The 25773-nt window shown below is 35.6% G+C and overlaps 1 protein-coding gene across 14 annotated transcripts in view; it reads right to left on the minus strand.

Moving 5' to 3' along the window:
* The window catches only part of ACACA (acetyl-CoA carboxylase alpha), a 249149-nt gene that overhangs the window by 169632 nt on the left and 53744 nt on the right, over positions 1–25773 (minus strand). For all 14 annotated transcript variants that reach the window (XM_031966554.1, XM_031966551.1, XM_031966547.1 and 11 more), the window contains 9 exons: positions 18764–18896; positions 17025–17163; positions 11653–11762; positions 10025–10106; positions 6442–6540; positions 5100–5206; positions 3298–3408; positions 2350–2559; positions 846–1016 (listed from right to left, as the gene is read on the minus strand). In XM_031966554.1, the coding sequence (XP_031822414.1) occupies positions 846–1016; positions 2350–2559; positions 3298–3408; positions 5100–5206; positions 6442–6540; positions 10025–10106; positions 11653–11762; positions 17025–17163; positions 18764–18896 (1162 nt within the window). The remainder of the gene's footprint in view (positions 1–845; positions 1017–2349; positions 2560–3297; positions 3409–5099; positions 5207–6441; positions 6541–10024; positions 10107–11652; positions 11763–17024; positions 17164–18763; positions 18897–25773) is intronic.

Here is a 25773-nt window from a genome sequence, read left to right on the forward strand (position 1 = left end):
GTGGAGGCAGCTAGGTAGTACAGTAGATAGAGCACCAGCCCTAAAGTCTGGAGGACCAGAATTCAAATTTGATCTCAGACACTTAACACTTCCTAGCTATGTGACCCTGGGCAAGTCATTTAGTCCCAATTGCCTCAACAAAGGGGGTGGGGGAGGCAGGAGAGTGTATAATTGGAAGTTTACAGTGTTATATACAATCCTATTTTTTCATTTCTTTGTATACCAAAATGTTGATTTTGCAGATGCTAATGAGTAAGTTCATAATAAAAAAGAGTATTTATATTAATAAGTATTTTCCAGGAGTCACTCTCCAAGTCTTAGAAATATAAGAGGTACTATATGTATCATCCTTGCCAGAAAATAACTCAGGCTACCTCTGCATTCTGACATGCAACCAGGGCAGAAGATCAACTAAGAAATACTCAAAAGGGTCACTGGTGCCACACATAAGGATCTTCTTTCTGTAGGAGTTTTCCATATATTGCTAATAATTAAATATAAATCATTTTTGTTGTCATGCTTTCTCATGACCTGAATTATGGAATGATCCCCTAAGAAATACAAGTCTAATTCTAAGAAATACAAGTCTAATTCTCAGGTACCTAGCTCTGGCATTTCAAAACTTGCCTGTGTTTCTAGTCTTATCAGGGAAAACAAGTTACCCCTGCATTATATGCAAAGAGCACAAGTCATAAATCTCAAAATTGCACAATACAACTAAGTTGAATACCGCAAAAGATTCTGATCCCTTCCTATCAGACACTGGAAGAGCCAGTTCTTCAATTATTGATGACATTCTTGGGCTCCCCTGAAGACTCATCAAGCCCAGGAGTACTGGGACTCACCTGGAGTTGTGCCGCTGGAAGGTTGACATCAGCCACCATCTCCGTACAAGGGTGCTCCACCTGCAGCCGCGGATTCAGCTCCAAGAAGTAGAAGCTGCCATCCTGGCTGTAGAGGTACTCCACAGTCCCAGCACTGACATAACCTACCATCTTGGCAAGTTTCACAGCACACTAAAGGACAAAGTCATGATAAGCAAATTCAAGAACCCTATTATATCCAAAATCCAGTCCTTTTCTGTTGCCTTGAACTACCTCAAAAACTCAATACTTCCAATTATATAAGGGTTCAAAGACTTCTAGCTATACAAGGGCAATTTTTTTTTTCTCCACTCTGACCATAATCTAGAATCTAAAGCTGAAGGAGGGCACAGAGATGATTTAGTTTGTTCACACTTTTACAATAGAAAGCTGCCACACCCCATACTTATGTAAAGGCAAAGCACAAGACAATATAGGTCAACCCATCAAAACACTATTTATCTGGCTAGTTTGGAGTCCAAAGAAAAGGAGAACTTAGTTACTAAAAGAAAATGAGGGCAGCTAGTTGGTGCAGTGGATAGAGCACCAGGCCTGAAGTCAGGAGGACTTGAGTTCAAATCTGGCCTTAACAATTCCTAGCTGTGTGACCCTGGATGAGTCACTTAGCCCCAATTGCCTTAGTAAGGGAAAAAAAGAAAAAAGAAAATTACTTCTGATTCACTACATCAGGCTTTCCAGTTTTTGTATTTTGCTTACCATGGTCTTCTGGGATGAAATTTTTCTGATTTTAAAAAAATGGAAACTATGCATCTTAAACATGCTTAGGAAACTATTCTAAAGAAGGTGGACTTTGAGGTAAATTCTAGACTGCACTGGTAAATGTTTTCTAATTCTTAGAAGATCAATGTGAAAAAAGAAATACAAGATTCTCTTTAATTTGTGAAGCCCAAACTCAAATAGTTATTCTTAAAGATAGGACCGCCTTTCTAGCATAAAACTCAAATATGTTGTTTTGGGGGTAGGCAATTCCTTCACAAAAGAAAATCACATCCCCTCCAAATTTCATGACTTTTTGTGGACAAGAAGTTATCTTGGGGCCAATAAGATAACAGGCATCCTACTACACTTAGCTAAGCTTGTCTTTGAACAACAGACATAATCTGCTGCCAAGTTCCAAAAAATTTAGTATATCTTTAAAAACATAAGAAACATTAAATATTGTTAGGGTTCTTCTCCCTTTTAACCTATCTTCTCCCAGCCACAGGAAAACAGTGTTAAAGAATATTTACATTTTCAAAAAGGCGTGTTTGATGGCTGAATTTTAAGCATAACAACAAAGTTCTAATATCCTACTTTTTTTGCTTCTCAAAAAAGCTAATACAAGATAAAGCATTTCTAGGTTCACTGAATGAATTTCTGTGCTTTTCTGCACATTTATCCATAGAAATAGTATGTTCACCACCTCCTAACCTCCTGGAATCACATACTCACTCTCATGCCCCGACACATGCATACACTCACTCACCTGTTCCATATGCTCAAATACCGCTGGAGTTGCAATAGTGGCAGGAGCCTCTTCTATGATCTTCTGGTGCCTTCGCTGCACAGAGCAGTCCCGACCAAACAAAGAGATTGCATTGCCATACTGATCTGCTAAGATTTGCACCTCCAAGTGACGAGACTGTTTGGCTAATCTCATCACAAAGATAGGGGACCCAGGAACTTCAGCTTGAACCTAGTACAGGTAAGGAAATGATTACCAACTCGCTCTTCTACATTTTCATTGGAAGTAGGACAGGACCAGGGATTTCATTGGCACAGGGAGCATCCAGGAGGAAATTCACTCTCCCTGATGCATATCTGCATCTTTTCATCAATTTCTGATTTTAAAAAAGTACCTAAATCCCCAAACTTAAGTTATTTCCACACCATCACATATTCCTGCATCAGAGGCAAAACTTAAACCTAGATTTTCCAAGCTTCCAAGTCGTTTCTCTATCCATTATACCATGCAGCCTCTCTAATAAAAGCATTTTTGCTACCATGATAAAATTCTTCACACCTCTCTTTAATAGGCTGTATTCCCAGTTAGATATCCAATAAATCAAAAGGAATATTATAAGACAAATATTCATGCAAACTATAAAGAGAACAGGAATACAGAGTGGAAAATAAGCCATGTCTCATATCAAGAAATAATCCCACAGCCACCAGGACAAAGCCGAAGTCAAGGTTCTGGTTTCTATAGCCCAAATGAGAGGCCATAGCCCAAAAGACTTCCTATAGCCCAAATGAGAGACTATGTGCTCTCATATTTATCACTATGTGGTAAACTGGTAGAGCACTTGAAGCTTTTCCTAAATCTTTTACATGCATTTTTTCAATTATTTCTACAGTTACTTTTAACTCAATAAATCTTTAATAACTGTCTTTGAAACTTACTAATGTAAGCAGAGAATTAAGTGTGCAATACCTGTCTGAAGAGGTTAGGAAAGTCATCAGCATTGTTCACTTTTCTGATTCCCTTTCCTCCTCCTCCTTCTGAAGCCTTGATCATAACTGGATAACCAACTTCCTCAGCTGCCTAGAAAGAGGAAAGAGAAAAAAAAGAGAAGCTCAGAGAATTATGTGGGAAGAATAAGGGAAGAGGGGTAAGAGGGGAAATTATTCACAAGGATACAAATTGTTCAAATGCATCAAATGCAGGCTGTCTTTCCTATTTTAACAAATGCAACTGCAAATGCTCTTAGTCAAAACCAGCATACTAATATAAAAAAGACAGCTATGATCTAAATTAATCTCAATAATCACATTACTAGAATTTTTTCCATATTTAACTGTGATCAGATGCAGAAAGACATTAAAACAAGGAAATATCAAGAATTTACTCAAAGGCTACCTTCACAGAATTCTCTGGGGTCCAGTAATATTTAATCCAAACTCCCATAAGTCTAGTTTATATTAAAGTGCCATGATCACCTTACAGTACAAAAACAATGGGTAGTGCTTATACAGTACTTTAAGGTTTGCCAAGTACTTTTTACATATTATCTCTTATGATCCCACTAATAACCTTGGGAAGCAGGTGCTATTATTATCCTCATTTTATAGGTAGGCCCAGGTTCACACAACTAGGAAGCATGTGAGGCAGAATTTGACTTGGGTCATCCTGACTCCAGGTCCAGCACTTTTATTCACTGTGCCATCCAGCTACTTCAAGAATCAAATTATCAAAGGGATTTAACTAAACATTACATTTAATAAGAAGTGAAAATAAATTTAAGGAAAACTTCACAGTTACATTTTACCTATAAGGCAACAGGTTCAAGTAGAGAATTAGATGCTTAACCTATTCTTTATTATTTGAATTTCATCCTAAATGTGATTATAATACTTTCTTTGATAAATTAACATTTCCAACTGAAATAGAACTACATAATATATTTCTCTTTTTTGTAAATATCTGCAAAAGATAGCAGTTCCTTTATATTATAGATGGTAAATGGAAGAGAGAAAAAGGAAAAGCAGTTATTATTGAGTTTCTGCTTTGGCTTCTATTTCTGCCTTCACCTCCTGCTACTGTTGCTGCCAGCTTCACTAAGCCAAGTTGGGTTAGAAGTTGAGCTTTATAGCTACTGAATGGATTTAAATAAGAATCAATGAGTAATCAAAAAATTTTTTGACAATTATAGGAAAGAAAGACAATTAGATATATAGTATTTAACTGATATTACAATGTTAATTCTTTTATTAATTAACACCTTAATTAAAATTAATTTTCACCTTATGGCTAAGGTGAAAATAAAATAAAAGAATAGTTTAAACATCTAGTATTCACCTTAGATCTAGTACCATATAAATTAAATGAGTCTATATCTTTCAAGGAAATGATATATTATTCCAAAATTAAAACCTGGGTCTCTTCTATTAACTAAGAAGAGAAATAACCCTAAAGAGGAAGGACTAAGTAGCCCCATAATTCCTCTGAATTCAGAACCCAGCATCTAAGAAACAATGGCATGTGTAAACACACAATTTGAAAAATAATTTTAATTGTCTAGATAAACTAGAGGCTATTTCTATACTCTACCCCAGAGAAATCATTCCCCTCTAATCTAATATGATAATCTACTAATTTGTCCAGCCTCCTACAAGAAAGCAGTCTAACCATAGTGCCAACGTGTATATTTTAAGTGCATTCTCAAACCTCCAGATTCTTGAGCCTATTTAACAGAGACAGCTGAAAGGTACTACTCCCTAGATTTTGCAACCTACCTGCAACCCAGCATCAACATCCTTCACATAACCTTTCTCATATAGATCCTGAGGAACATTCAAAATGCGCTTTGAAAAATCACTCTCTTGCCAGTCCATACGAAGACCTGTTAATATACAAGTAACCATAGGGTCATTGCAAAAGTAAACAATCTCTAACAAGTGAATCTTGTACAATTTTCTGTCAGAGAAACTCTGCAACACAAAGGAAAATAATAAGGGGTTCTATCCTTGGGATTAGCAATCTTTCTTTAATCACAGCAGATATTGCTCAAGAACACAGGTCAACATAGAAGACAATTTCACCCAAGTCAGTAACTTGGTAACTTGGTTTCCTACTTCATAAAAGGGCCAAGGAGATAGAAAGTTACCTTTAAAAATACATGATCACACAAAACAAAAGCATAGGAGACTTCTCACAGCAACTTGGCAGGCAAATACTTTCTCTTTGTGCATTTCAGGCCTATTCCTGGGGCAGAGTTCTGGGGAATAATTCAATCTTTATGGGCCCTTGGAAATGGAAATGGCAATTTTATTGGCCTCAACAGAGCCATGATTCCATGCTCCCTGAATGTTCCTATATTCCACAGCCACACAGGGAGTACTACAGCCTCTCAATTCAAACAAGAACAAATTCAACCTTTTCTTTTAAACTTTGGCTATTTGACCCAACAGGTCTGGGGAGGATATAATAGTCCCCTCAAGAGAGCTGGGTAAGCATACTCAAAATCTGCCTAAACACAAAGCAAGAGGAGAAGCTTGTGATCTTATCAATGATAATTTATATGCTAGTCTGTAAAGGATTTTATAAGAATAAATCATTTTTTAAAACATATCGATCCTTTTTTTATATAAAGAGAAACAGAAGGATGGAGTTGCTTCAAGTGCAAAAAGCAAAACACACAGAAGAAACACAATAGAAAACACAGACCGACAAACAGCTGAATATCCTGCCTTACATGATTGGTGTAGGGGATATCAAGTGTCCAAATGCCTTCTGAGGTAGGCCCCAAAGTCTAAGATTCCCCACTTCACCCAATTCATTCCAATTCACTTGACACGTCAAGGCAAATACAGAATCAACCCACTTTCCCAAGGATCATGCAGAGCAGAGATGCCCCAAGGCCATTCCATATCACAGTACCATAGACCGTCTAGACATTTTGGGTTCCAGACACTTGGAATGAATCAAGAATCACAAATGCTAAAACATGCCCCCACCATTCACCAACTCACTGTCAGACAAGATCAATAGATATAAAGCAATGCATGCAGTTTCTTAACCACCTAACATCCCGACAAACCCTAGACCCCAAGATAGAAACAAATAATGATATCTTACCACTACCACTCCAGGGAAGAGTAGGGATACCTGCCGTTTGAGCTACTATAGAAGAGGCAATCTTATCCCCCAGAGCCCACATGGCTTGGCTTGGAGGGCCTAAAGACAAAAGAATACACCGGATCATTCATCTTACTATTCATATCTTTCTATATGTTTTCAAGTCAGAAGCAGCAAAACAACAGTTATAAACATTTTAAAACCAACACTGAAGTTTTCAATGGAATCTAAAATACTGACTTCCAAACCAATATGATCAAAGATCACCTTTCTTTTTGAAAAGGTTCAATGAAGAAAGTTACAAAAACACCATGGGAATAGTCTTCATAGGCAATGTGGCATATTGAAAAAGAAGCTGGCCCACTGGGTGTCCTAACTCTCCAGTTGCATTGGACAATGCAGCTTCTTACTTCCCCTTCCCTCCCTTCTTCCTTTCTTCCTTCTATACTTCTTCCCTTCCTTCTCTCTCTCCCTCTTCCTTTTCTTTTCCTTTCTTTCCCTTTATCTACAGAGGGTATCTTACTTTTACTCTTCCTAAATGAATGTAAATTTTGATTACTGAAATCTCCCAAGATATCTTGGAGTTGGCCAGCTAGATTTCTTTCTTAAGGATAATGCCTTAAACCCAAATCACTGGATTTCAATGATTAGTCAACAAGAGGTACCAGTCTAATTCCTACTTGGTCACTATTTGAGCCCAGAGGCCTCATAGTAAATGTAAACAGCAATTGTTTCTGTTTTGGCCAAAACCTCTGAGATTTCCTTCCCCAGTTTTTTTTTTTTTTTTTTTTTTTGGACTAGGTAAAAAAGGCCATTCTTTGCCTCATTTCTTACCAAGTCTTAATCATGTATGGGCATTGCCTCATTCAAACTGAGGCCTGGGAAAGACCTCAGCTTTAAAAGGTCATAGTCTCTCACTGCATCTGGAGCCATCTCCAGCTATACTGACCTCTACTTTGTCACTGTACCCAGAAGGCAGTGAAAAAAATAAAGTTGGTGATTTTGCACAGCTCTCCCCCACTTAAATCGAATTCACTTGCAAATCATGTCATCACCTTCCTGATATCATGGTACTCTTCAAGAACCAAGGACAAACTACAATAAGAGTATAAAGAGTCTTCTAAGTCTTAAAGCAAGAAGGCCCAAGTTCCAGTCTCACCAACTTCTCAGTGTCTCAATAACCTCCTCTGTAAATGGGAATATTGTTGCTTTTATTAGCTACTTCTAACTTGGGAGAAAAGTGGGTCTATAAACCTTGTTATACAAATGTGAATTGTTTTTTACCTATACCGTTTTAGGTAATTTCTGTCTAAGACAGTAGAAAAACAAAAGGAAGATAATTATTTTCAACACCTAAGTACTAAAAATGAAAGAATTATTGAAAAAGCATTTATGAACCATTTATTATGTGCCAGGCACTGTGTGCTAAATGCTGGAGATAGAAAAAAAAAATTTTGATTTAAGAAAAAAAGCGAAATCATTTCTACTATCAATTAGCTTACATTCTATTAGAGCAAAATAAAAATTAAAAAGAAAGAAAATCAGAAGGGAGTTATCATTTTCTTCACTGACTAATGAACCTCTATAGTATCCTGAACGTTCCATTGCCATCTTCACTTAAAGCCCTCACATTTTTCCCATGGTAAAGAACAGAGTTAAAGACCCCAAGACATGAGGCTTGGGGGTCTGCCTTGTTTTTATCCAATCAATACTTTCCAATTATCAAAGACACCTAGAGCATTAAATTATGGGAAGATCATCTAGAAAAAATAACAACAAAATTCATATGGAATAATAAAAGGTCGAGAATCTCAAAAGAATTAATGAAAAAAAAAAATCAAATGAAGGTGGCCTAGCTGTACCTGATCTAAAACTATATTATAAAGCAGCAGTCACCAAAACCATTAGTATTGGCTAAGAAATAAATAGATTAGTTGATCAGTAAAACAGGTTAGGTTCACAAGACAGAATAGTCAACTATAGCAATCTAGTGTTTGACAAACCCAAAGATACTAACTTTTGGGATAAGAATTCATTATTTGACAAAAACTGCTGGGATAACTTGAAATTAGTATGGCAGAAATTAGGCATGGACCCACACTTAACACCGTATACCAAGATAAGATCAAAATGGGTCCATGATTTAGACATAAAGAACGAGATTAAAAATAAATTAGAGGAACATAGGATAGTTTATCTCTCAGACTTGTGGAGGAGGAAGAAATTTGTGACCAAAGACAAACTAGAAACCATTATTGATCACAAAATAGAAAATTTTGATTACATCAAATTAAAAGGCTTCTGTACTAACAAAACTAATGCAAACAAGATTAGAAGGGAAGCAACAAACTGGGAAAACATCTTCACAGTTAAAGGTTCTGATAAAGGCCTCGTTTCCAAAATATATAGAGAACTGACTCTAATTTATAAGAAACGAAGCCATTCTCCAATTGACAAATGGTCAAAGGATATGAACAGACAATTTTCAGATGATGAAATTGAAACTATTACCACTCATATGAAAAAGTGTTCCAAATCATTATTAATCAGAAATGCAAATTAAGACAACTCTGAGATACCACTACACACCTGTCAGATTGGCTAAGATGACAGGAAAAGATAATGATGATTGTTGTAGAGGATGTGAGAAAACTGGGACACTGATACATAGTTGGTGGAGTTGTGAACGAATCCAACCATTCTGGAGAGCAAACTGGAATTATGCCCAAAAAGTTATCAAACTGTGCATACCCTTTGACCCAGCAGTGCTACTACTGGGCTTATACCCCAAAGAGATACTAAAGAAGGGAAAGGGACCTGTATGTGCCAAAATGTTTGTGGCAGCCCTGTTTATAGTGGCCAGAAACTGGAAAATGAATGGATGCCCATCAATTGGAGAATGGTTGGGTAAATTGTGGTATATGAATGTTATGGAATATTATTTTCCGTAAGAAATGACCAGCAGGATGAATACAGAGAGGCTTGGAGCGACTTACATGAGCTAAGTGAAATGAGCAGAACAGGAGATCATTATATACTTCAACAACGATACTGTATGAAGATGTACTCTGATGGAAGTGGATTTCTTTAACAAAGAGACCTAATTCAGTTTCAATTGATCAATGATGGACAGAAGCAGCTACACCCAAAGAAAAAACACTGGGAAATGAATGTAAACTGTTTGCATTTTTGTTTTTCTTCCCAGGTTATTTTTACCTTCTGAATCCAATTCTCCCTGTGCAACAAGAAAACTGTTTGGTTCTGCACACATATATTGTATCTAGGATATACTGCGACATATTCAACATATATAGGACTGCTTGCCATCTAGGGGAGGGGGTGGAGGGTGAGAGGGAAAAATCGGAACAGAAGTGAGTGCAAGGGATAATGTTGTAAAAAATTACCCTGGCATGGGTTCTGTCAATAAAAAGTTATTATAATAAATAAAAATAAATAGATTTTTAAAAAATTATGGGAAGATCTCAGAGGAGAGAATGCAGATGGAAAAAAAATACATCTATGGAACTCTAATTGGGGAAACAGAGTTGATATAGAAAACAAGATACAACAAAAATATACGTACCCATAAAGGCAATGCCATTCTTTAAGAGGAGTTCAGGAAGCTTGGGATTTTCAGAAGCATGGCCCCATCCAGCCCATACAGCCTACAGAGAAACAAAGTAGAATTCTTTCTTTACAGTCATCCTGAAAATTTGCTATCTGATTGGCCTAAAGGCATATGATAAAACAAACAGCAGCAGCAGTTGGGACATAAGTATATACTGAACTGAATCTCTGTGCTCAACTTGCCACAAGCTTCTACAGGAAAAGCAATCCACTATAGCGAATATTAGTTTACTATGATAATTTCCTCTAAGTATTAAAACTCTAGTTACTTTAGCTATTTTGAAGAGAATTTACTTCCTACTCTTTTATAAGACCTTTATAAGATCTTTCAAGAAATGTCTTTCACAGATTCAAACATTCTGCCCATGCAAATACACCTCTCTGTGTGTCTTTGTTTCTGGTTTTATACCAAGCCTATCAGTTCTACTCCTCTACAAGCAGAAAGACTGCCAACCTTTTTTTTTTTGCACTGCTTCCTGGGAAAATGAAGTAACCTATACCAAGACAGGACCATAAACAAGACACTATCTCAAAGGCTGCCTCTCACATGGTTATTATATGATTGTCAAAATCTAGGGTTAAAGTGAAAATGATATATGTAAAGTGGTTTACAAATCTTAAAAGACTGTAACTATTAGTATTAGATTGAATTTTAATATAATGCCTTTAATAGTAATTAATTCTGTGAAATATAAGCTTCAACCACTCATTTAAAGCTTGACTCTAAATTATATTCCTCTCACTACCATTTTGCCAACAGTGAGTTCATGTATCCTTTATAAGACAGATTCAAGTAATATCTACATAATCATTAAAGAGTCAAAGCAGAGTACACAGAATATTGGACTTGGAAGAAAAAAGACCAGAACTCAAATCCAGCTTCTGGTATTCACTAGGAAGGTGACCATGGACAATCAATATAACCACTTTGATCTTCAATGTTTTCATCTATAAAACAGGAACAATAATATCTCCAGTACCCTGCATCACAAAGTTGTCATGAGGCTCCAATAAAATAATGTATGTAGAGCAAGGTGCAAAACACACTATGAATATTGGCTATTATTATTATTATCATTGGGATGTAATACATGAGCTACATACTTTATGAACAATTGATTTCCCCCTTGATTCCAACAAAGCAATGTCATTTCGATCCACTTCAATAATCAATATGCTTTGCAGTGTTTATACTAGGCAATCCCTGAAATTGCTTCTGGCTCAAAGGTTCTAGGACTCTTAAGAACTTCCCTTTAAAAACTTCACTCACATGCCTGAGATGATGTAAACTTCAAGGGACAAATGAATGAGGTTATCGACATCCTTTACAAACTCCTTATTTTCTTAGCATGTTAATGCTTTTGATTCATCTCACTCCCAGAGCATTCTCCCTTTTCCCTTATTCCTTAATTACTACCTATTACAGGAGATCAATACAATTCAAAGCCTAATATCCTTCTGATATCAATGAAACTGTTTTCTGAATTTGCTCTTCCCTTATGACTATCATGTCTGATGCCTATCATCTGAAGAGAAAGAACAGGTGAATGAATTCAGATTCAAAAAGACATTAACATCTCTTACTTGCACTGGGATCCTTTTAGCAATATCAAGAATTAGTTCCACATTTGCATAGTTGTTGTTGTTTGGTCCTCCAGGCACTGGGACATAGTGATCTGCCATCTTAATGTACTCTGAAAACACAAGCACAGTAACACAAGCATTTATTTGCTTTCACTGAGGAGTATAGAAATAATGCAAAAATAAAACTAAACTAAACTGTGTAATGAACAGAGATCACCATTAATTCAGCAAAACCACTATTAACAGGGTCCTTTTTAATTGAAGTTCAACATTCTCTCAATTTTTTTCATAACTATTTAGGATGCCCAATAGCAATGGCTCTCAAATCATTTTCACCATAGCATGATGAATAGAGCTGATGTTAGAAGTAGGAAGATCCAAGTTCAACTACTGCATATAATGTTGGGTAAATTAACTAAACCTCTCAATGTTGATACTGTTAAGTTAGAGAAATGATGCTGACCTATTTTTCTACAAGGAGTTTCACTGTCAAGGAACTCCCTATGCTAAAGAAATCACAGATCTAGTCACTTTCCATATTCCTACACTCTGAACGGATTTATTTATCTGAAGGGGCAGCTAGATGAATCATTGAGTAAGGCACTGAGTCTAGAATCAGGAAGACCTCACTTTATATTCAGCCTCACTTACTAACTGTATGACCCTATGTAAGTCAATTAACCTCTGTTTCCTTTGATACAGTGGAAAAAGAAATGGCTAATCACTACAGGATCTTTGCCATTCCATGTCCTGACATGCCATGGTCTATAGATCACAAAGAATTGAACATAATTGAACAACAGGATTATGTCAATCAGCTTAAGAGTGACCAATTATCAAACTTAATTATATCTATATTGGAGGGTTCTAGCATTAGTATGAACAAGTTCTCTTCTATCTTCACATTAGAATTTCACTCAAAGAATAGTTGGAAAAACCAAATGAGAAATAGCAAGTTGTTTAGGTGGTTAAGGAAGAGTTACTAGTAATTAGGAGCTGAATGAGCAATGAAATATTGACTATTGTCAGAAAAATGGGGCTTGTAAGTTTCTAGGAAAGGAATCACTGGGGCCTAGATTGGAATCAATATAGGATAAAGGTGAAAGATGATAGGGATTACCAAGAAGGACAGCGGTGCAACAAAAAAACGAAAGAGGGGGCTGAATCATGTGAAGAAGCTACATTCTTTCCATCTCGTTTTCTCCTTTCTCCTCCTCTCTCTCTCTTAGTCTCCTTTTCTCCCTTTGCCTTTGCTTCCCTATTTTTACCATAAGTATCCATACTTTAGAATTTGGAATTTTATATATTTATTAAAAAGTGTTTGCTTATTTTAACAGGAGGCAAATACTACATACATATCAAATTGATAAAATCAAAAAGGGACAAAAGTTAACACTAGCAGGATTTTAGCCAGGAGTATAACTGAATTGCCCAATTTTTTGAGAACTACCAAGCAATAACCAACAGAAGTAACAAAAATACTCATACTCCTTGAACTCATAAGCCAAGTTTTGTAAATAAATCTTAAGAGTCAAAAGGTTTAAGAAAGTTAGCTATTCAAAAGTATCTATACCAAAATTATTTTCATTGACAAACCATTAAAAACAATGTGAGTATTCAACAATGGATGAATGACTGAAGATAACTTGGCTATAGACAAATAGGAAAACTGTATCAATGGTATAGATTGAGGCATGAAAGGAGCAGAGTACATCATATAATGGAATATTAAATATACTATCATTAAAAATGATACATGAGTTATATAAATAAATTTGAAAAGATTTTATGAAATAATGCAAAGCAATCAAAATAGATCTGGAAAGACTCAGACTACCAAAAATATATGAATATGGGTGCAAATACAGTAACAAAGTTAACAGAGGGAATAAGGGAGTACAGTAAGCTGTTATAAGCATTCTATATGTAGGAATCCATTTTTAGCATGTGCTATCTGTTTATTTGGCTTGACAGTTTAAGTCTATAAACATTCCTTTAAAATAAAAAAATATAACTAATCATTTTATAAATTTCTTTTAAAAAATCTAATGTGAGATCAATTTTATTTCATTTCAATAAGCATTTACTAAATATTTTCATACTTAATTTAAATGAATTGAATAAAATATAGGCTGTTTCAAAATATCTTTTCTTTATTCAAGATTTCTATATATTTTTTCTGAAATTGTCTTAAGCTAGAGAGTTAATGGGAGACTGAACTAGTTTGGACATCTCTCTCTCTCTCTCTCTCAATCACAAGCATTTATTAAGCACCTACTATGTGCCAAGCACTATTCAAAGTACTTAGGATAAAAAAACAAAAATAATTAGTCTCTACTCTAAAGATGCTCACAATCTAATCTATATTCAAAAAATGTCTTGGATTAATCTTAAATAAATTTGTTTTCTGACAATTAGGATGATCAGGAAAGGCTTCTCATGGAAAATGATAGCACAAGAAGTGAGCTTTGAAAGAAATTCTAAGATTGTAACAGGTGGAACTGAAGAGGTAGTGAATTTTAGGTATGAAGGGACATCCTGTTAAAAAGCATAGAGACAAGAAATGGGAAGTCAAATTTAAGGAATGTCAAACTGACTGGTGTGATTAGACTAGTACACATAACATAGAACTAGAACAAAAGACTTTAAATGCCAAACAGTGAAGTTTTCAATTTTTCCCAGGGGCAATGGAGTCAATAAAGTTTCTTAAGAAGGAGAATAACATGGCCAGATCTTTGCTTTAAAATACTTTTTAAGAGTATTTTAGCAGTAATAATTGGGGAATAACTGAGCAAATGTGTAGTACGTAAATGTTTCAGAAGTATTGTGCTCAAAGAAATGAAGAAATGATTTCAAAGAAATCTGGAAAAGCTTTATGAATTTCCTTTGATTCAGCAATGTCACTACTAGGCTTATATCCCAAAGCAATTACAAAAGAAGGAAAAGGATCCACATGTGCAAAAATGTTTGGAGCAGCCCTTTTTGTGGTAGCAAGGAACTGGAAATCAAATAGACGGCTACAATTGAGGAATAGCTGAATAAGTTATGGTATATGAATGTAATGGAATATAATACTTCTATAAAAAATGAACAACAGTCTAATTTTAGAAAAGCCTGGAAAGACTAAAATCAACAGAAACAGGAGAACTCTGCACACGAGATTATGTGATGATCAGTTTATCAAACTTAGCTCTTCTCAGCAATACATTAATCTAAGACATTTGGTAGACCTGGGATTAGAAAATGTCATCCACATCCAGAAAGAGAGCTTTGGAAACTGAATAGGGATTGAAACATAATATTTGCACTTTTTTTGTTGTTGTTTGCTTTTTTTCCTCATGATTTTCCCCTTTTATTCTGATGTTTCTCTCACAACATGATTAACATGAAAATATGCTTAAAATGATTATACACGTATATCTTGCTTGCTGATTTGGGGAGGAAGGGAGAAAAAAATTTGGAATTCAAAATCTTAAGAAATAAATGTTAAAAACTATCTTTACATGTAATTTGAAAAATAAAATACTATTGGGAAAAAAAGATATGTATGAATTGATAAATATATATGTGTGTCCCAGCAAAAGAATTCTGGGAGATGACTATGAACCACTACATAGAATTCCCAATCCCTCTACCTTTGGCCACCTGCATTTTTTATTTCCTTCACAGGCTAATTGTACTCTATTTCAAAGTCCGATTCTTTTTGAACAGCAAAATAATTGTTTGGACATGTATACTAATATTATATTTAATTTATACTTTAATATATTTAATATGCATTGGTCAACCTGCCATCTGGGGGAGAGGGGGAGAAGGAAGGGAAAATTGGAACAAAAGGTTTGGCAATTGTCAATGATGTAAAATTACCCATGCGTATATCTTGTAAATAAAAAGCTATAATAAATTTTTTAAAAAATTCATAGATGAAAAAGTGTGTGTGTGTGTGTGTGTGTGTGTGTGTGTATACATGGGTATAGGCAAGTGCTCCTTGATTAATAGAAGATGACCTAATTCATTCCTATATGAACAAATACCCCAAACCTAGAATTTACCTAGCAGGTATCACTGCTGCCACCACCACCAAATGACTGTCTGGGACTTTACAATTCAAGTTCCTCCACTACCTAAAGTTGTATGTAGACCTTAAAAAGAGGAAAAGGAGGTCAGGGATTTAAGGCAGACAAAGCTGATGCCCTATAACCTATCTCTAACATTCTAATTTAATCTCTAACCTGATAATTCCCTTAAAAGTTGTACCCAATGGCAAATCCAGACTAGGAAAGCCTGTCTTAGAAAGAACTCACAAAATTTTCTCAAGAAGCACGTCGCCAAAAATGTCCAAACTTCCCTCAACAGGAAATAAATAGAAAATCAAATTAATTTTAAAGCAAATGTTGAATTATTTCATCTCTTTTCCCAGAAGAGATTTCCTTGATCATTAGTGGAAGAAATGTCTAAAGGAACAGCATGGATGAGGTTAATACAAAGACTAAACTTTGATATACTGATTTTTTCTACCCCCAATTGTTTTATTGGCTCTCATAAGACAAGAAGATAGAGAAGATCATCAAAGAGTCAAATCTAAGGTGGAAACAATGTGCATATTAGGAAAAACTATTTTCTAATAAAAATGTCCTTTTCCTCTTCTCACAAGAGAACACAGCCAAACACCCTCCTACTATTTCCTAACGAAAATCCTAGACTTCCTTTCCTGTTTTCATCCCAAAGAGCCACAGAGTTACATATCTGCATTTGCTAATTGTCTCCTGTGTCCTAGCATTGGCTGAGATAAAAGCAAAAACACCTGAGTGGGCTCCAAAGCAAATACTTATCACTAAGTTGGGAAAAAAGCTTAAAGCCCAAATTAAACCCTGGGTAAACGTCTACCTACTTATACTTCAAACACAGGAATCTAGCAAAGGACAAACTGGTTAATGTTTAAAATTAAAGTCCTGTATGAGTGAACAATATCTCATTTCAAAGTACTACTACTCCCAGATTTCTGATTCCATTTTTAAAAAGAGAAAAGAAAAGCAACATTCCATAATGATAGTGACAACTTTAAGGTGAAGACCTGGATTCAAGTCCTCCCTCTGACATACACACACAGTAGCTATGTCACCATGGGCAAGCATCATTGTAGAAAGTTTCCACACTCTGAAGTCAGTCCACACTGATAAAAATCACTGGTCCAAATCTTTCCAAAAAGGAGAGAGGAGGGATAAAAATCACTATTCTCAATAGTTTCAAGAGAAACTCCTTGAGTTTAGATATATATAAGCTAGCCTTTCACCATCTATGGCCAAAATACATAAAAAGCTCCATCTTCTAGAATGGTGCTAGTTTGAATAATTCTTACATGAGTTACTTACCTGCATTTGCTTTAAGATCTTCAGGCGTCACCATGACAACAAATCGAATTGCACGTTCATTTCTAAACATCTCATAAGACCACCTACGGATAGATCTCATGCATTTCACTGCAGCAATGCCATTATTGGCAATGAGAACCTGAGAAAAAGTAAAAGAGTGAGGGGGTAGTGCGAGTAGAAATTTAGTCAATAATGGGAAAGATGATAAGGAAGAAAATCTCCACAGACCTCTCCCTTTTCTAAGCAAATAAAGGTTACAAACAGGAATTAGTCAACTTAGAATACACCTCCCACATAAACAGAGGGATTTTATTTTTAAATGTTAATAAAGCATATATTATAATGTTCCCTAGATAAAACTAAATCCTGACTTAATTTTCTAGAGAGACAAGTCATAATTATACAGGTGTTGTTAGTTCTTCTACCAATGGCTTTTCTAAAGAGAAAAATGCTAATCTTATATAAGTGATGTGCTATTAAATAACTGAGATGGTTATCAAGTCCTTGCTTTGAGCATGACATTGCGCTAAATTCTGGAGATACAAAGGCAAAAACAATTCCTGACCCTGAGCTTCACAGTCTCATGAGAGGAAGTAGCATAGAAAGCATATACAAACAAGACATTAACAAGATAAATTGAGAGATATTCTCCAAAAAGTGCCACAAATGTTTTCTACTGACACTAGTATTACCTACACTCTACCAATAACCAGCAATTCTTTTAAAATGGTAAATTCATGCACATGTTGGGAGTGCTTGCTATCTTGGAAAGGTGGGAAGGGAATACAGAGGGAGAAAAATCTGGAACACAAGATTTGCAAAGGTGAATGTAAAACAATCTTTGCATGAAACTGGAAATATAAAATACCATTAAAAATAAACAAGTAAATAAAAATAAAACAAAATGGTGAATTCAGCACCCCCGAATCTGGAGTGTTATTCAGAGGAAAGGAGCACCAAGAACATCATCATGAAACTGGATTACCAATCTTTTACCTCCTAATCTCTCCCTTATAATCAGGCCTTCTATGCTTATGAAAAGAGCAGCAGGACAACAGAAGGAAAAGCTTTTAGAAGGAGCAAGTTAACAGAACACCCTAATCCACTCCTCTGATCATCTGTAGAGTTGCTATCTTGCTGTCTATAAGTTATCTCATCTGAGCCACGGTTTGAGTTTTCTCTCATAAATTATTCTTGCAACATGTCTGAAATGCCTTTATCACATACATGTAGGATTTTTTTTCAAACCTCCTAATTGTCTTGGGGAAACTTATAAATCACTGTAACCTCAAACCATCTGTGATTTCCTACTTGTGCTCTTCTCACTAATTTTTTTTTTTTTTAAGAAGAGAGAGCATACTTTTGACTCTGTCCCCAGATGATACATCAATGAGGAGTACCCATGGGCGCCCTGTTTACACTCTTGATCATGCCCATCTCTGTGAAACCATAAAAGCACTCCAAAAGAAATAACGTGCTCGCTCACCCTTTCATTTTTTTATTCAACTGAAACAAAGTATTAAAAGATAGATATTCACTCCTAAAAAGAGTGAATATAGGATATTAGGATATGATACTACAGAAAGATGCTTAACTCCCTTAGAAAGAATCACATTAAAACTCAGAAAATGCTGATATACGCATTTCCAGAATTTCCCAGGCCCTAGATCTCATTCACTTAAAGGAAAAAAAATAAATAAATAAAGTCAACAGTATTCACACCAAACCTTACAACTTACCTTTTCAATCACTTTATTTCCCCCAAAACGAGTAACAAACTCTGCTGGAGAAGCAACAGTGAAATCTCTTTGAGAGTCTATCTTCTTTCGGTCTCGGCCTTGCTTTACCAAGTGTAGGCCAGACATGCTGGACCTATATGGGGATAGAAATCATAACAATCTATAGAAAGGATTTTATCATTGAGAATATTTCCCTGGTAGACCTAAAGAATCCTTTCTCAATCAGTCACACTGAAAGTTCACAGTTCAGATTAGCACCTCTTGGAAACAATAAAATTTCCCCTCAAAATTATAAAAAAAAAATTTTTAACATCAAGGAAATCTACCATGATTCACATAGAGGTTCTATAAAAAAGAAAATGGACAAATCTGTGGCTAAGAATCAAATAGAGAGGCAATTAAAAAATACAATCAGTTAAAGTTTAGAACTTAAAAAAAGATTTTAGAAACCATCTACTTCAATTCCCTCATTTTAGAGATAAGAAAAATGATGCCAAGAGAACTTAAATGAACTATACCAGGTCATGCATATGAATTAGTGAGAAAGGAAGAACCCAGGTCTCCTAACAGCCAGGTCTAATGTTTTTCATACCCCTCAATACTCCACAACTATTACTGTTGAAGATCTAGGAACAGGAATCAGTTCTCAGTTTTTTTGTTTTTGAAGGGGAAAGAGACTTGATAATAGTTTAAGAATAGCATTAACTCTGGATGTGAGATGTAAGAAGAATAAGGAAACCAGTACAGAAGGTATCAAAGGTAAGCTGGGAGGAAGAAGAGCATGAAATTTATATGGCTGCCTGGGAGATTACTAGGAGGAAAATTCAAAATCACTGCAAGAGAAGCAGAAGAGTAGTGCAGTTAGTCTTCAAAGGAGGGAGAGAAGGAGAATTATGATAAACTGAAATGTAAAGAAAGGCAAGATGGATAATGTGGGACCTCAGGTTCATGCCATATGTGTACTGGGAAGATGCTTAGCCTAGCCAGGAAAAAAAAAATAAGAGGGGGAACAGTAACTTTCTTCAAGTAACTGAAAGACTATCATATGAAAGAAGAAACTGACTTCTTGACTCTCAAAGGCAAAGCCAAGATCCATGAGTTAAAGTTGCAAGTTAACACAGTATTTTGTTAAGTTTTCATAATTTACTTTTATAAGATTTTGAATTCCATTTTTTTCTCCCTCCTTTTCCTATCTAAAAGATGATAAACAATCTGTTATAGATTATGCAAAAACATTTAGTCTTGACAGAAGAAAAAACTGATCAACATTAGAGCTGTCCAAAGGATAATAGTGGGGTTTTCCACTCACTGAAAGTTTTCAAGCAAAAATTGGACAATCATTATTTTTTTCTTTTTTCATTCTTTCTTTTTTTTCCTTTTTTTTTTTCTGAAGCAATCGGGGTTAAATGACTTGCCCAGGGTCACACAGCTAGAAAGTGTTAAGTGGCTGAAACCATATTTGAACTCAGGTCCTCCTGATTTCAGGGCTGGTGCTCTATGCACTGTGCCACCTAGCTGCCCCCAGGACAATCATTATTGGTTAAGTTTCCAAGGAGATCCTTACTTAGGTATGGGTCAGACTAGATGGCCTCTAGAGTCCCTTTCAAATCAACATTTTCAAGAAAATATAGTTCCTTATGAGCATGACTAAATTATAAAAGCCATACAATGCTAAAGGTCAGCAGGACAGAAAGCTGCTTCTCCTAAACTAAGTGTACTTTCATGGAAATCTTTCATTCTATACTCATTATAATCCTCAGTCTTGAGAAAATACTTTGTAGCTCCAAATGTCAATAACCTATCAATTTCCTATCACTTCAGCAGAAAACAAATTAATTATACACAATGAGACACACATTTAGGAACACAACCCATAAGGGAATTTGTTTTGTTTGGCTCTGCAGGAGTTTTGCTTTTCTATTTTTCAGTGAATGGAAGAAAAAAATAGGATTTGGGGAGGGGAGGGGGGAAGATGAAATTACAAATTAAAAAGAAAATGGCACAGTAAGCAAGCATTTCACTGAACATCTAACAGGAAAATCTAACAGATAAATGTTTAACAGAAAAATGACACCACACAAGAGGATTCAACTGGAGAATTTCTATCATCCTTTTCAGCACTAACATTCTATGATTTTAAAATACAGAAGACAGTATGATACAGTGAAAGGAAAACTGGTTTGGAATGGGAGGACACAGATTCAATCCAGACTTCACTACTTATTCCTTGTGACCTTAGCACATCACTTAACTTCATTCTGACTCTCAATTGTGTTTTCTGTAAATTAAGAATTACATTAGAATACTTCTGATATCCCTCCAGCTCTAAATCTATAACCCTATAAATTCAATAACTGGGGGAAAAAACAAAACTTGACACGGAAAGCAGGTTTTTATTCTATCACCTACTTCAATACCAAGTCCCTTCCAAAATCAAAAGAATGCAAGCTTCTTTTTTTAAAAATTATTATAGTTTTTTATTTACAAAACATATGCATGGGTAATTTTTCAACAGTGACCCTTGCAAAACCTTCTGTTCCAACTTTCCCCTCCTTCCCCCCCACCCCATTTCCTAAATAGTAGATAGTTTAATACATGTTAAATATGTTAAAGTATATGTTAAATACAATATATGTATACATATTTATACAGTTACCTTGTTGCACAAGAAAAATCGGCTCTATAAAGAAGGTAAAAAAAACTTGAGAAGGAAACCAAAAATGCAAGCAAACAATATCAGAAAGGTGGAAATGCTATGTTGTGGTCCACACTCATTTCCCAGTTTTCTCTCTGGGTGTAGTTGGTTCTGTTCATTACTGAACAATGGGAACTGGTTTGAATCATCTCATTGTTGAAGAGAGCCACATCCATCAGAATTTATCATCATATAGTATATATATAGATATCTTGGAGAACATAGGCCAACCCTTTCATTTTTTAAAGAAAAAAACGAGGCCCAGGAAAGGAGAAAAAATTTATCTAAATTCACAAAGGTACTTAATAGAAGGTCTAAGCCAGGGGTCCCTCAAACTTTTTAAATAGGGGCCAGTTCACTGTCCCTCAGACTGTTGGAGGGCCAGACTCTAATAAAAAACAAAAACTTTGTTTTGTGGGCCTTTAAATAAAGAAACTTCATAGCCCTGGGTGAGGGGGATAATTGTCCTCAGCTGCCGCATCTGGCCCGCTGGCCATAGTTTGAGGACCCCTGGTCTAAGCTATAACTCAGGTCTTCTACCTTTGAACAAAGATCTTTTTTCCCATTTTACTACAATTCCTCTCCACATTAAATATTTATACATTAGAAACAGAATGAATGTTCTCTATTTTCCTCTCCTGGGATCTTCATTATTAGATTATTTTCTAGATGACACTAGCTTCCTCCTATCAAAGAATTCACTGCCCCCAAAATTTCCTCATACCATCTTAATCTACATAAAATCCTATGAATTCAGAAATCCACATTCACCAAAGGAAGATTAACAATGAAAAACTGTTGTTGGCTTGGGACCAATATCTGATCCACCCACTAAAGCTAAAAACCTGCCCAAGAATGGCTATACACTGTGTGCCTGCAAAATGCCATGCTGCCAACTGCAAAACCCTCTCACCACCTAGCTCCAACTGTGGATTATCATTTTTAAACTTAGTATTCTAACTAAATTTTCCCCAAAATACCACCCCATTCATTTTGTGATAAATAAATGAAAGCCCATGCCTAACAGAAAGTCAAACTAGAACCTGGAATTTCCCGACTTCCACACCAAGTTCTCTTTGTATATCATACTGACTCTCCAACAACATTATATTTATATAACACCTTACTAATCACAAAAAGTTCTGCCTGCCTCTAAACACGTACAGCAGAAGGAAAGAGAATAAAGTCAGAGAATAAAAAACTTTTTAAGCAGTGATCGATCGGTATAAAACATTAAGGAGCAATGAAAGGATGCAGCTTTCATTGTCTGGGATCATTTGGGCTCTTTCAGGAAGTTCCTCTATTTCTCATTTTCTCTTATCTTTCTTTACTTTCCCTGTCTCCATCAGCTATCTCCTATCTCTCCTTTCTTCTCTATCTCTTCTAACTTATTTCTCTTGCTAGTTCTCCACTTTCATCCTTCTTGAATTTCTTTTTCATCTTCTATCACTTTCCTTACCACAAATTTCCAGTAGTTGCTAGGCCTATACTCCAAGGACATCAATGACAAAAAGACATGGCAATATTTTATAATAGCCCTTTTTATGGCAGCAAAGAACTAAAAACAAGCAGATGCCCATCAACTAGGAAACGGCTAAACAAATGATACATGAATGTAATCTTAATATTATTGTGTAGTAAGAAATGGCAAATATGGCATAAACAGATATGAATGCAAAGACTTTAGGGAACTGATATAAAGCGAAATAAGTAGGACCAGGCAAAAAATTAATACAACTACAATAATATAAATGGAAAGAACAATTTAAAAAAATAAATGCAGCAAAATTATAATTTTTTAAGCTTTAGTCTCAAAATAAGAGAAGACACACAAGCCCTCCTGCTTTTTTAGTGAAGTGGAAGACCACGGACATGAAATACTACATATAACAATCAGGTCTTTTTTGATATGATTTGTTATGCTAAGTTTCCCCCCCCCCACACACACACACACATTTTTTCTTCTTTAATACAAAGGACTACTCTCTGGAATATTTAAAAGAAAGAGAAAATATGAGATGAAGATAAAAACAAAAGATAAAATAAAAATTCTAATTTTTTTTGTTGACATTAAATAAAGTAAAAGAGACTCCTTCCCATGACACTTAATGTAAATTCACAATACACCCCCACTTCCCTTCATATACTTAATGTTCGGGCTAAAACAGGGGTCTAGCTGTTCCTTAATCCCAACATGTCATCTCCATGTATTCAAAAAGGCTGCCCTCTCATCACCTCTGATCCTTGATGCTCAGTTCAGGTGACAATACCTCCTGATCCCTTGCCCAGTGAAAATGTTCTCTCTCTCCCTCCTTAAATGTCCTCAAAACACTTTATCTGGATCTCCCTTGCCCCACCATTATATTTATACTCATATATCATACTTCTTTATATGTTACATATAAAGTTCCCTTCCCCTTCAGTAGGCAATAAATTTTTTGAAGCCAGGGTCTATTTCAATTTCCATATTTTTGTCCTCAGAATCTAGTAAAGTGAATTAACTCATTTGTTTACCCTAACAATCTCTTTAAGTGGGAAGTATAAATAACACCTCTATTTTACAGAGAAGAAAAAAATTAGGCCCAGAAAGTGATTTATTCAAAGTAACATATTTAATAAATGGCAGAATCCAGACTTAAACTATATCTTTCTGACTCCAACTTCAAAGTTCGTTCTACATAGAAGAGTAGTAGTAGAGACAGATTTCTGTTCTAAAAGGGAAAAAAAGCTACTTCAGTACAACTTGATATATTTTTCTTTTGGCCTCATTTCTTTTAAATTGTGGGTCTATGAGCTGGTGCCTATTTACAGGAATAGACAACAATCTATCTATGCTACTTACTCTGATTATAACTAATAACTAGCTTTAGTTCACTGAAAACAAAAGGCCCAGTGTTCTTGGGAGAGAAATGTGGATTAAAAAGGTGGGAGGAACTTGTCATGAAGAAACTATGGTCCATGGGTATGACAAGAAGCAATCATTCCTTTAACAGAAGTTGATGCTTGCTTCACCATTCTGGCACTGACTTCCAAGGAAATATATTCTAAATACATACTTCACACATCTGCATAAGGGCCTGTAGCATTACCTTCCAAAGAAAAAGCAGAACAAATTAATTTTTTTCAATTATAGTTTTTTATTGACAGAACATATGTATGGATAATTTTTCAACATTGTCCCTTGCAATCATTTCTGTTCCAACTTTTCCCTTCCCTCCCTCCACTCCTTCCCCTAGATGGCAGGCAGTCTCATACATGTTAAAACTGTTAAAGTATATCATGAATACAATATATGTGTATTCATCCGTACAGTTTCTTTTGTTGCACAAGAAAAATCAGATTCAGAAGGCAAAAATAATCTGGGAAGAAAAACAAAAATGCAAGTAGTCCATATTCATTCCCCAGTCTTCTTTCTCTGGGTGTAACTGAGAACAAATTAAATTCTAATTTTCCCTCCTACTTCCATCATAGCTTGGCCTTTTCAGAAACACAAGGATCCATAACTGAACTACAATACCTTGGCTAATGTAGATTCTGTTAACATAAGATAAGATATAATTAAAATTCTTTGTATTTTCAGTATCTAGTAACAAAGGATTAGTCAAGTCAACAGGACTAGAAGGTGGGATACTGAGAGAAAGAAAAGGAAATAGAAAAAAAAAAAGTTTCTCCACTTTTATAAACTGGAACAGTCCCTCAGATAAAGAAATGAGAAGCTGTGAATTTCTTGAGAAACTAGTTCTGTGCACCACACACTCATGCTTAAGACCTGTTAGACCTAACTCCCCTATGACCTACAACAAGAAATGTGGCTCCCCTGGGCCTAATTTTTCTCTTCTATGAAACAAGCAGGAGGGCCCAGTGACTTCCCAAGCCCTTTTCAGCACTCACTCTATGACTGCCATTGCACGGAGATCACACACACAGATGCTAATCACATCTCAACATCAAAATTACCCTTGCTGTGCTCCACGTATCTAGACTTCACCAGTCCGGCTGCTCCCTCCATGTGTGTAAAATGAAGGGAACAAGCTAAGTGATCTCAGCTTTAAATCCCATAAAATAAGTTAGGAGATACCCAAGACATTCCCTGGTACTTGCCTAACAGCCTGCTGGAAAATTAGCCCAACATGAGGACTCCTAAACAGCATAGCCACTCCCAATCCTTCTCTCTGAAGTAGGCAGGTTTTCATCAGAAAGAATGACAAGGAGGCAAGAAATCTGAAAATACAACCTATGCTGCAAATTCAATCAAGAGCAACTATTCAAAATAAGACATACTGTTTTTCCTGCTGAAGAAAAATTAAAGTTTTTT

This window comes from Sarcophilus harrisii, chromosome 4, assembly GCF_902635505.1.
Source record: "Sarcophilus harrisii chromosome 4, mSarHar1.11, whole genome shotgun sequence".
NCBI lineage: Eukaryota > Metazoa > Chordata > Mammalia > Dasyuromorphia > Dasyuridae > Sarcophilus > Sarcophilus harrisii.